This window comes from Cygnus olor, chromosome 3 (genome assembly GCF_009769625.2).
Source record: "Cygnus olor isolate bCygOlo1 chromosome 3, bCygOlo1.pri.v2, whole genome shotgun sequence".
Classification (NCBI taxonomy): Eukaryota; Metazoa; Chordata; class Aves; order Anseriformes; family Anatidae; genus Cygnus; species Cygnus olor.
The window spans coordinates 105705100-105718342 of NC_049171.1; the positions used below are offsets into that span (position 1 = coordinate 105705100).

The window sequence follows — 13243 nt, forward strand, 5'->3', positions numbered from 1 at the left end:
ATTACCTCCTACTTTTTATTTCTTACCTGTCTTTCTGCTCTTTCCAAATCCTCATACACTTGGTTAATCGACACAGCCATAATAATATACAGGGAAAACCTGATGATTTACAGCTATTATGCTAATTATACAGGGCATGTTTATTTTTTCTCAATTGTCTCCATAAATCACATTTCTTACCATTCCAAATATTAACATTACCTGATTGTTCACACCTATCTGGTTTAGTTGTAAGTCCTCACTGTATTTTCCGGGGTGGAGGGGACAAATGTTACGCAAAGATACATAGATACAGAGTTAGAAAGGGGGAAGAAGTCAGCTATTCATACTGAAACCTTCCCAAGGATGATTAAAAGCAAACAGTTGAAAACTAGCATTTTTGAAATGGCAAAATTAAACATTGTCGGAAGCATGTTTAAAGCTGAACACCTGTAGAAGAATGAGGAAGCAACTGTGCCCCTAGACAGATCCTATCTACAAAAGCAGATACAAAGAAACAGTGTAAGATATACCCCACCGGAGAAAAAAAAAAAAAAAAAAAAAAAAAAAAAAAAAGATCATTTGAGAAAACCTCAGAGCAGCAGCATTCTGAAGTTTTGGAGGTATCATGCCCACACTTTGCTAATTAGAACTAACCCAAAATGACAATGTGTAATTATTCGCAAAGGTCCATTTCATGCCTATATCTATGCAAAGATACTAGGTGTGACACACAGATATCAAGGTGAGCATTACATGAGGACAGGACTGAGATCACCCCTCAAGCAATCTGGGAAGCATTAAGGCTGCCTTAACTAGCACCTGGCTGTCCATTGTCTAAAAGTCTTGCAAGGACATCATCAGACTTGACTTCTGCACAGGCTACAAAGTCTTAATTCTTCCTAATGGGGGATTCTTGGGGGCCTCTCTGCTTCTTTTTTTATGGAGGCACCAGAAGCACAGAACAGTGATGTACTCAATCTCTTCGATGTGTCATTTTAAACCAACACCCAGCAATTTTACAGGTGGTGTTCTCTGCCCATCATCATTTTATCCATTTCAGTGGATGTAGTTCAGGGCCTGCATTTGTTAGGGAACCTGAATTATCTCCAGAGACTCAGAAGGGTGGATGAGTAGAAGAGAACCTCTAAATTACACACAGATTCTCTTCTGCAAACAGCAATGTGATCCAAAGGGGAGGGGAACAGGAGCTACCCTCCACCATCTGCACGATCACATGAACAATGTATGCTTCCCAGAAAATGGACAAGAAGTTGCAATGGGGTGAAAAACAGAAGTCAAAGGGGGAAATAAGGAGAGAAGCACACATCTGACTTTCCCTATGACTGTGTTCTGCAGTTTTTCAAAGAGTAGATTTTTTCTACCAAATGAGAAACAGAAAAATTAAGAAAAATAAGTCTTTTTGCTCTTTCCTTCAGGGTACATAACGCACACCTGTGTGTGTACAAATAAATAAACTGGGAACAACTGCAATGAGGCTATCTTGTAAACAATGAAAATATTTATGCCTTTTCATACCTTTGTCAACATTTGATTCGATACGTAAATGTTTTAATATGATAGTGTATTTCACAAATAAATTGGTTCAAAACAATTCCCTCCTTAGTTGCACTCTGGGACTTCCATCAGCTTCAGCAGTGTGCAAGGCAGTAAAGACTTTACCCCCTTGTGTCGGCCTCCTGCATGGATAGCAGGAGCAAGTGCATACAACACAATGTATATGGGGTGATGAAATGCGTACCATATGACAACAGATGGCAACTGTTAGGAGCACAGTAACAAAAGCAAAGTCTCTTACTTTCAGTGTATTTGCTCTAAGTACGACTTCACCCTGTTCCATCAGAGCCACTTGTAGGAGCTGGGGAATTCTTGTTGCTATTCCACATTTATAAAACTGTTTAAATCTAAGACTAACAGAGCAGAGAATGCAATATACTTGGTTTGACTGATTCGGATCTTCAGTTTTCTAAAACCTTCCTGGCTGAAAGAAGATTGCTTTATTATTTGTTCTACTTTAAAATCATACCATTTCAGAGACACCCACATAACTTAGAAATAGATGTACAAATACGTTAATTTTTGGCCTTGCTACATTTTACAGAGTGGGAGTATAAAGAAAAAAATAGAATGTGAAACTTTCCTCCTAAATTAAAGGTTTCATATCCTAATAAATAATTTCTTTGGCTGTTAGTAAACGCTTCCATTATCCTCTAATGCGGAGAAGCCCACAGAGACTGGGTGTCTGCTGCTGCCTCTTTAATAAGAAACCTGTTTTGACTGTTCTGTCAGGTAAACAGCAGAGCCGGAGCCCTATCTCTTTTCTATGCTCTGCAGAAAAATAAAGCAGCTGTTGAATAACTACTCAGATGCACACAAAAGCTCACACAGTGTAACGTTGGCTGTTCATCCATGCCAGAAGACAGAGTGGTTATCCCATGACCCTAGCAATGCTTCCTTGAGTTGGGCAGCTGGGTCTTTATGGAAAGGAGGATTGACATGGATAACAGATTCAAGCAGCAGCATCTGAAGGTAGCTGAGCCTCCCATAAGGTGACAGGGATGGGAACACAGAGAGAAATCTTCAAACAAAAAACTAATTAATGGGTGCAGTTGTGTGCTGGTTATCAGAAGGGCTCTTATTGAAGGCTTACAGGAAGAGCACAAAACTAGTGAAGGAATTCACATTTAGCAGATACTATCTTGCTCTGACATCAACCTCTTGGTGAAAGGAGATGGAGGAGACTGGTGGGTGACAAGACTGCCCATCTACAAAGCACCAAACTGCTCACGAACCTCTCTGCCAGCAGCCAGGCTTATAAGTAAAGGATTTTATCATGAAAGAAAACCAGGTAAAAAAAAGAGAGCCATGCAAACTATACCCTAGTCAAATCAGTTCACAGGTGAAAGCAAAAGCAATGGGAAATGCTTCATTTCTGAATGAGAAACTTATATTCTCTAGAAAGGCATAACACAACAGGAACTTGAGCCCTTGGTACTCAGACAATAAAACAAAAGAAATGCAACAAAAAGAAATTTGAATACTTTGTGAGAATTAGAGGATTTTTACATACTAATTAAATTACTGCTTTAGCTCAGCTGTTTTGCCAGGGGCAAGAACTATACAGAGGTGGTTTTTTTTGGAGAATAATGGTTGGTTTTGCTTGAAGTTCATAGTATTTTAAAAATAAAGGCTAGGAAAAAAATAGAGAGGTATACACAGCTCACAGAAATACAGGGAAAATCTTCTTTGGACCATGGAAGAGGCATGAAAGAGCAAAGGAGAAACTCTGGTCTCACTGAAATCAATAGCAATTCTGCCAGGATTTAAATCTTTAATTTTCCAAAAATCCTGAAGTCCAGCCTCTGCTTTCATACCTGTTTGGGATGCATAGTCACCTGCAAACCCAAGTGGGAACACACTTTCCTCCTGCTGCCATCACCTTGGCATTCAGCAGTAAGGAAGGAGAGGATATCAGCACCACTCTCCTCTCAGGCCAGACCCTTATGCTTGTAGGTCTGCTTCCTTAAATTTTTCACACACATCTTTTGTTGTTAAAGAGGCTAGTTTGAAGGGGGAGCACAAGCTATGCATTGTTCTTAGGGAAGACCAGAGGTAATTTGATACATCGAACCAGCATTGAGGAATGGGCTGCAAGTGCAAAGGCTCCATTACCTACTGATGTTCACCATTTTTCAAGCTAAAACTGTGACACACTATTTAGATTGATTTTTATCGGTACGTACCTAGTTAAAACAACAAATTAGCCATAACTTTTTTTTTTTTTTTTTTTTTTTTAACTACAAGACATGAAAACTCAAAAACATATTGCTCATCATGATGTTATTCTTCCAGTCCACGTGCAGGATATTGCAGGAAAAAAATGAGTTATATTTTTTGGCTGATTATCTGTCAAACAGTCTGCTTGTGCAGGTCACAGTTCTGTAAGCAGTCGAATAAGCTCAGGATGATAAATTCGGAATTACAATACTCATGGTACAAGGCCACACTTGGGCATGTATACCCCTACACGTTGGAAACATCTTATTTGTTTTCTTCATTGTTTACTATCAAATCTTCTTATTTCTCTTTCATGCTAAGAGACAAGTAATTAGAACTCTACTAATCAATAGACCGTTTTGTTCTCCAGTGCAGCTCTGAATAATCCCCATAATTTAACTAGCTTCTGAGGAGGCCAGCAGGGAATATGCCGAGAAAACAAAGAATTTGACAAATACCAAGGGCTAGTCAGTACAAAGCAGCTTTCAAGAAAATAAAAAAACCACCTGAGCTTATTTTAAAGTAGTGGAATCAAAACAAGTGAAATGCAAATCTGGCTTTTCTTCTTTTCATTTACAGTGAAATTGATGGCTGTGTAGCCCCAGCTAAGCACTGGAGGTCACGCACACTGACACACACGCCTCCTCCTGCACTGGTGAGGGCTCTGTGGCCACAGGAGGATTTCTTTGCACAAAGTGAAGGAAAGGAGTATGTTTCCTCCTCTCCAGGCTGAGGTTTCTCTGCCGAAGCCATATAAAAAGGAGCTGCAGCACAGCTGTGCTGGACCAGCAGCATCCTCAGGCCCTCTCCAGGCTCCATTAGAGCACTCTTCGTTACGCTAACAAGGAAGTGGCTTTAACACCTACACTCTAACAATAAAGAAGCAGGAATATATTTCCTGCCATAATATTCATGTATTCACAGATTACAAAACCAGACAGTACCACCAGATTTTATTTTAAACGTAATTGGATTTTTTTGGCATTCTAGAAATGTATTTAATTGAAAGCAAGAAGGATAATTATTCTTTGTCTATCAAAAATGTTTTCTGTGTTTTAAATATGAGTACAGAATAAAAAGTAGGACAAGGTGGAGTAGAAACATTAATTAAATAGTTTTGAATTTATTTTCTATGCTCTTTTCATTTCCTTGACAGCATAGCTGCACTATTTCCTCATTTATTGTTAATGAACTAAGTATATCCTTGCTTGGTCTTGCAACAAAATTAAAACAATAAAAATATGTAAAACCAGTCTAATGTAAAATTTAAGCTGTTAGGTCTATAAGAAATATTTACTACTCAAATCACAGTCAGGTTTAAATCAGAAACTTTTCAATATTTAACAGAATATTGCTGTATCCAATGCATTAAAAAAATCAAATGAATAAGACATGACAGGATGGAAGCAGAGTACTTCTGGTGAAAAAAATAATAAAAAAGCAAGACTGAATACAGATGCAAGTGGTTGTGTATATATATGAAATAAAATGTCAAAAGTCGGTACACTTATAATTGATATAACATTCACGTTCAACTTATTTTACCTTGGAGGCATCAACTGATGTTTTAATTTATTTTATTTATGACATTATTTCTAAATGCCTACTTACTGCAAAATATAAGCACCGTATCAGCTCTAAGGAGTTTGGGGTCTAACAGGCACACATGACCGATAGATTTCTGGTGTCAAAAATCACAATAAAAGTTTTAAACAGCACTTCAAAGTCATGGAGTGCTGCTAGAAACCAGAATTTGGTTGGAAAATCTCTTGGTCCTGGCTACTGAACTAACATTTCTTTCTTTCTAAAATCTTCTATAGCTATTTTTCACTAGATGCCATGTCAGGTCATTCTTGTTTGGATCCAGCTCTCAGTAAGACCATTCCCTCTGAGCAGGAGAGACTGGACAAAGACCTCCTGAGACCTTCCTGAGACCAGGGGTGATCCTACAGGAAGGCAGAGCTGAAGCAGATCCCTTGGTACAACAGGGCTAGCTCTTTACCATCACCAGCACAGGACCTTTTATCAACTGATCACACCAGTTTGCTTTTGACTTTTATTCCTATTAGAACACCACTTTCTTGGTATTCTCTTTTTATTTCCAACACAGGTTTATCTGTGGCCAGTTTATCCCTGTTTTCTCTCTGTTGTGGTTGAGCCCGGCTGGCAGCTAAACACCACACAGCCGTTCGCTCACCCTCCCCCCTCCCTCTCTGGGATGGGGGAGAGAAACGGGAAAGTGAAGCCTGTGAGTTGAGATAAAGACAGTTTATTAAGACAGGAAAATAATAATAACAATAATAATAATAATAATGATAATAGTATTAATAATAATGTGTACGAAACAAGTGATGCACAATGCAATTGCTCACCACCCGTTGACCGATGCCCAGCCTATCCCCGAGCAGCTGACCCCCCCACCCCGGCTAGCCACCCCTATATATTGTTTAGCATGACATCAGACGGTATGGAATACCCCTTTGGCCAGTTTGGGTCAGCTGTCCTGGGTCTGTCCCCTCCCAGCTCCTGCTGCACCCCTAGCCTGCTCGCTAACAGGACAGAGCGAGAAGCTGAAAAGTCCTTGGCTTGGTGTAAGCACTGCTCTACAACAATTAAAACGTCAGCATGTTATCAGCGCTCTTCTCATCCTAATCCAAAACATAGCACCCTACCAGCTACTAGGAGGAAAATTAACTCTGTCCTAACTGAAACCAGGACACTCTCGTCACTTCAGTCCTTTGGCATAAACGGTCCTCTCTCCCTTCTCTGGTTCACTTATTTTCATTGTTTTGCTGTATGAAAATGTGAAAGCAAGCCATGTTCTTTTAGAGGGCAGAAATGTGAACAAGTTCACATCAGAGGAGTAAGGATGTGAACTCACAGCGGCTCTTAGGCTCTGTGGTGACACCCTTAACATAGTGCTTTTTATGAAGTACACCAGGATGAAGAAATGCACACTTCCAGTGAATACAGAGTATGGGTGTACTTCCATTTCTACATAAAACCAGGATGGCTGGCTGATGTAGCAATACCATTCTTTTTCTCCTGTAGGGACAGGCTCTTCACCAGTCATCTCTCTCCTGATAAGGGCTAGAAGTACTTTTCAACAGCCACAACACTCTGGCTTACTCATCCTGTTGTCATTCAGCGTGTCAAATGGTTTTACTTCTCAACCATTTCTAACTGATGAGCAATTAACTTGTAGCTGCATATCTTGTTATTCTAAAGTATGTGATTTTGCACTTAATACTAATGAATTCATCTCTTTGCTAGCACCCAAGTCCACAGGGTCATTCAGCTTGATACCCTCATTTTCTCCACATTGACAACGCCTCCTTTCTTTGTCATGCCTAATCAGCGTACCTCCACTTTCTGAGCTGTTTCTGGGCAACATTTTACTACTGTTCATTTAAGTTAGTGAGTCTCAAGGAAGAGGTGAGACTTGCAATCAACCAGCTCATCAACTAGGAACAAAGTATTGCTTTTCTATTCCTGGTAGGTTGTTTCTGAAGTCTTCATCTTCTGGCTAGCTACAGCCTTTAGACTGAATCAGAATTTGGAAGAAGGTCATATCTACGGATTTATAAACACAACAAGAATTACAAGAACAGAGACAGGTGGACTGATAACAAAAAAAGAAGGCCGAAATCATCTGCGGCAGTACTACCCACACCACCAGGAGGAAGAAGGATAAATATCAAAGACCCTACAGAGAAAAGGAAATATTTGAGACGTATCTTTATTCTGACCCACAGTCGTACATCATGTTGACATATAAAATTCCTCCTGATAGAAAAATACACCCTCAGTTAAATGAGCAACTCTTTGTTTTTTTATTCAGCTATAACAGAATAATTGATAAATAATGCAAAAGAGAAGAAATAGCATGTATGTCATAGACATTGTACTTTATTGGACAGATTAAGAAAAGTTTTAAGCAGTGCGAAGGCCTCATGTTAGTTCTTTGCAGACTGGTGAATTCCATCTGTTAAGAATAAATTTCCAGTTGGCACACAGAAAATTACTGCACTGTTGTATAATCTTCACTACGCTTTTTCATTTATTTCTGTAATTAAAACCATTTTGAGAAAGATGTAGTCAGTTCAAGCAAATTACATGTTACAATAAAACAATTCTAATAACAATCCCGGAGTTATTAATGAATACTCAGTTCTTTATAGTAAAGTATTAACTGAAGTAGATCCTGAACAGGATTATTACTACTCTTGGTCTTTTAAATGTGTTTTTTTCTGCACAGAATATGGAAACTATATTTGCATAATAATCATAAATCCAGTGCAGAAATGTAATTTTATTTTTCTGAATAACCACTCTGTTTATTCATCAAGGGCTCCGAACATCCAAAATGATGAAGCAGAGGATAAGATAATAATATGCCTTTTTCATGGGATTTAGTAACTAGAAACAAAGAGGGGACTGAAGGATGAAATGTTTAAAATAACTTTCATTGACTGGAAAAACACCGTTTACAGTTTCTTACGTCTGTTTAATGTTTGCCAGCCTCTCCTCACCTCACTCCCCCCAAGAAAAGAAGCAAAGAAATAATAAAAACCTGTTCCTGTTCTAAGTAATCGTATAGAAAATAGAAAAAAAATTATAAAACCCAGAGCTTTTTCTAACAGAAGGTAAAATAGCTAAAAGCTTATTGGCAAATTATTATAGATGAATGACTTAAATCTGTGCTCATACACAAAGAGCTAGGAAAGGATCTTCTGCGTAAGGGGGATGGACTTTTGTATGTGCAGGTATTTGCAAATTCTTTTCCTTTCTTTTCTTGCCTTCAGGGGAACCGTTTCTGCTTATTAAAGACCTTTCTTGCCTAGGTACCTTTAGAGGAGGTAGCTCAACCAACCAACCAACCCACCCACTTCATGGCCATAGGAGCATTGCACTCCAAGAGCGCACAACTTGATCAAGAAGCTCTGCAGATGTTCAGCAGTTTGTCTCTCCTCACCTTATCTGCATAGGAAGCAGTAGAATCAGGACAAGACCTGCAGTAAGGCAAGGCAATGGTGAAGCCCACTTCATTCAGAAATCTTATAATTTCACTGGGCTCAATGAATGAGACAGCAATAAGGATCATGGCCTCATACATTTGTGGGAGTTTTCACCTTTCAAGCACAGAACGATCATTCCTAGGTCATTTATCTTCTGGCAAGGACTTGATATAAAGATAAAGCCCATCATATGAAAAAATGAGCACGCCTATCTTAACATTCAGAAATCTTCTGTTAGGAAAGGACTATATAAATATACTGTACTGTCATTGCTGTTTTATTACATCAAAACTTCATCACAAGAAAACTCATATAAGGAAAGAAAACTCAAAGAAAACTATCTTTACAGTGAGACAAGAACAATCTTTTTTTTTTTTTAAATAAGCTAATATTTTATGCTTGTTTTCATTTAAAAACTTTTAGATTCCTCTGTTCTCAACCCTTTTCTTTCTCCCCTTCTATATTCATTTTCTTTAATAGGCTAAAAGAAATAAAAGCAAAAAAAAAAAAGGAGAGGATGAAACAAACAGCTTACATAATTTTGGCAGAAATACCACTGCAAATTGCAAATCCACTGAAAGCAGAAATATATGGGGATAAATATGGAAGAGATCAGGTTCCATATAAATAGGCTTTCAGACAAAAACTGTTCATCAAAACTATCTGAAGTCTTTTCTCCCCTTTACTGGCAATCACAGAAGGGCTCATCAAATCAATAACTGAACTAGATGAGTCTTAACCTACATGAGTGGATTAGCACAAGGTGAACTGAGATGTTTGTTGGAACCAAGATGAATTTCAGCATACAGGTTGCCAATGTGGACACATTCATGGGACCTGCATTCTCTGCAAAATAGTAAAGCCTCCTTGTACCCCTACATTTGTATGTGCCATACAAAAATTGATTCAAAAAGACAGCTACTTATGGCATTCAGAGGAATACCTCATTTCTATGTATAATGGATTAGAAGATTATTCCTGAAAGCTTCACCACAAGCATCATCTGTCTCAGTGTTCCCAAGAAAGAAAAAACATGACTGTTTTTACTACAAGGGGATAACAGAATTATGGAGAATTAGGAGATGCAAGGATGCTGCTAAGGTTCATTGAGAAATGGCAACTTAAGAAATGCTGTTGCTTCAGAAAAAATATGGGGAATTGCTTTTAAGCAGAAAGACAGTATTCATTAAGTAAGTTAAGTAAAAGGGAAGAAGGATGCAGAGACTAGTCAATCAGAAATTTTCAGTAAAGGAGCAAATCTAGAGGAATGCAATTAATTATGGAAAATATGTCAAGTAGTGAAAAAAACAAAGGAAATTCATATGGAAAAATTAAGAAATGATCTGTTGTGTGGGTGAGTGAACACAGAAAGACAACAATGTCAGATATAACATGCTGCTAAAGCTTTCTATTTTCCTATGTCCCTTTGCTTTTCAAACTCTTGCAAAACATTACCTCATCTGTTGTTTTTTTTAATCCCTAGTGTGCAAACTCACATTCCTCATCTTTGTCTTTTCCACTGCAGTCAACAAAACTCTTATCTAGCCAAATCACCGTCACAGCAAGACAATGTCATGCACAGCTGACCGGGTCTTCAAGTACAGTTGTTTTATATTTACTAAAAATATATTCTGAATGTGTTCACCCACCTCTTCATAGCATAAGCTCAGGGAGGTAAAACATCAAGAATGCCTGTTTTGAAATCAGTCACAGATATATATATATATATATATACACACACACACACACACACACCTCAGGTTGGTACAGTAGGTTGTAAGTAATTGGAGGAAAATGGACATGCTATGTATTGCTTAATCAGTGGATAATGCAAGAGTATCAAATACCTTCTTTGAAAGTATCATCTTTCTAGCTTCTAACCTGCAATTCTATGGAAGAAGGAAAACTTCAGACAACAGGTTGTTTTGGCATAAAGCACTTCATTAAAATCCCTGGTATATTGGCTTATTTACTTACATATATTCTTTGTAACATTTTTTTCTCCAAACAATACGTGTACATCAATAAGAAATGCTTTATTTTCACTGTGTTGCAGCTTACTTCTGTGTCTGAAATTTGAAAGATGTTCTAATGGAGTCAATCCTCTTCACTTTTAAAACAATCTGCATCTTCAACACTTTAAACACAGATGCATATACAGCCCTAATTCTCAGAAAGCTGTTTTGGAGCAAGGGAGATAGGATGAGGTTTTTTGTTTTGTCTTAATTTGGAAACCACTGCAGAAAGCTTATATATTTGGGTTCCCTACAGCATCTGAGGATTGAAGAAGAGTGACCAGCCTTCTCCCGAGTCATACTAGAGCTCTTACAGGTGTCCTGAGGTTCTAGGAGAGTCAGACAACCTGAGTACTTTATCTGTCCAGCAGACTGAAACCCATCAATGGCCTGCTTTCTTTCTCTTTCTTTCTTTTCTTTCTTTCTCTCTCTCTTCTTTCCTTTTCTTTCCTTCTTTCCTCCCTTTTCTTTTTTTCTTTTTTTTTTTTTCCTTTCTTTTTCTTTTTTTTTTTTCTTTCTTTTTTTCCTCCATTATATTCTCTTCCTTAATCTGCATCTGTAAACCCCTAAAGTCCTGTGGGGGTCCTGCGACTGATAGACCTGAGCAAGCCAAGTCTGTTCTTTTTCCTGTTCCACTCTGTATGTGATGCCTACAGGCAGTAGCTTTCTCCCATCCCCACATCCCTTTCATCTTATTAAGCACACTCATGTCAGAGAAGGAGGCAGGGTGCGGTGTAAAAGACATCCCCAGAACTATGCCGGTGATCCAGGAAATGCTGTCAGTTTAAACCAGAATCAGCTGCAAATTTCATAGCTTTCCCACTAATATACATTTTCACCAAAGAACAGCCAATCTGTGATTTATGCCACTGCTTATTTCAGTGCTGAACCTCTCCCAGACGTCCTCATCACTTTAGCATACTGCCCTTCAAATTTGCTGTATAATGTGCCTTGTGCATTTCATAAATCAACACCGAACTCTTCATTTCTGTGCATTACTCCTGAAAATAACCTCACACATCTTCTGAAGTATGGTCCATTCACTTGATGAAATGCTAAGATTTTTCCTTAATGTGTCCTGGTCAAATTCATCATTATAACACATATCACATTAAATGTTCCATGTAATAATTAGATGATAACAACTTGATGATACCACTAAAAAAAAGGTGAGAACAAGATCAATGTGAATTCTCCTCTTTCTGGTGCACAGAGTTGCAAGACTTCCTATTCACACACCAGTTCAGGAAATCCCATGAAGCCATAAAGCTGCATTATACCATCAGGAGAAAATTTAGAGTAACAGTTCAGTGACAGGATGGTCAGACGCAACCAAGAATAAAACAGCCACTGCTGCTGAGAATTGTTGAAACTACTCAGATGTGGCTTCACTCCATATCTGGTTCAATTGGGGAAATCCTAAACTACGGTACCTGGAGAACTCTGCAGCCCAAATTTTTGAGCAACATTAATTTGAGTGTCCAGAAGCTTTTTGCAAGCAGATGAGCCCTGGAGCAATCTGGATGCAACTGTCCAAATTCAGTCTAAGACCCATTTTTAGATGTCTGAGGCCTCTATGGCTCTTGCTCTGTATTCCTTTATAACAGCATGCTTTAGCATGTGAGCTTGCATGGGTTTTTAGCAAATTTTAAGAGGGTCTGCATTGGCAGACTTTTACTTTACTTAGGAGTTTAAACTTAAGTTTTTTGAATGCAGATAATTTAAAAAGAGACAAAAACACTCCATGCACAAAAAAAATACTGTATGCGTTGGGGGTAGATGGCAAGAAAGAGATTAAGTTAAGACAAGACAAACCAGTGCACAAATAACTTATATGAATAAAATCTATGTAATATAGTAGTAGTGATACCCAACATTTATATAGACACTTTTCTACCAAATTTAATTCATAAATATTTTTGTTTTGTTTCAGTGGTGCCCCAGAAAACTCCAAGCTAGAGTGCCATACTTGGATTCATTCTTACAGGATGGTTAAAAGCCTGTTGGAACACTATCATTTTTGAGTAAATTATATAGTGACACTTTTCTAACGCCTAAAGCTGTAATACTCAGGGCAGGTATTTTTAAAGTAGTGCAGCATGTTTTTAATTTAGTAAAATGTATGCATAGAATTTGCAGAACAATCTAAATTATTCTGCACTTAAGACTTCAGGATTCACATCTATTATTGTAATATAATAGAAATTATACATTGATACAGAATTCTTGCTTCATGTCTACTCATAAATAGCCCCTGAATGTCAAAGAATAGGGAAGTTAGGTGGCTGCTTGTTGACCTGTAAGATTAGTAGTTGCCAGATTCTCATGGTAAGAACAACTGCAAGGCCAGATGAAAATCAAATTCTTCTCTTAATTATGTCTGCTGCAGTCTAAACATATACCCAGCTTGTGCTGAAGTCATGTCATGCTACA

General features: G+C 38.1%; 1 protein-coding gene across 30 annotated transcripts in view; it reads right to left on the minus strand.

The window, feature by feature from the left end:
• NRXN1 (neurexin 1) overlaps window positions 1-13243 on the minus strand; it is a 734224-nt gene that overhangs the window by 51705 nt on the left and 669276 nt on the right. The window contains exon 22 of one of the 30 annotated variants that reach the window (XM_040551902.1): window positions 8434-8789. The exons of the other annotated variants lie outside the window; for them this stretch is intronic. Within the exon in view, the coding sequence (XP_040407836.1) occupies window positions 8778-8789 (12 nt within the window). The 3' untranslated portion in view covers window positions 8434-8777. Of the gene's footprint in view, window positions 1-8433; window positions 8790-13243 lie in introns of those variants that run through there. 30 annotated transcript variants of the gene reach the window in all.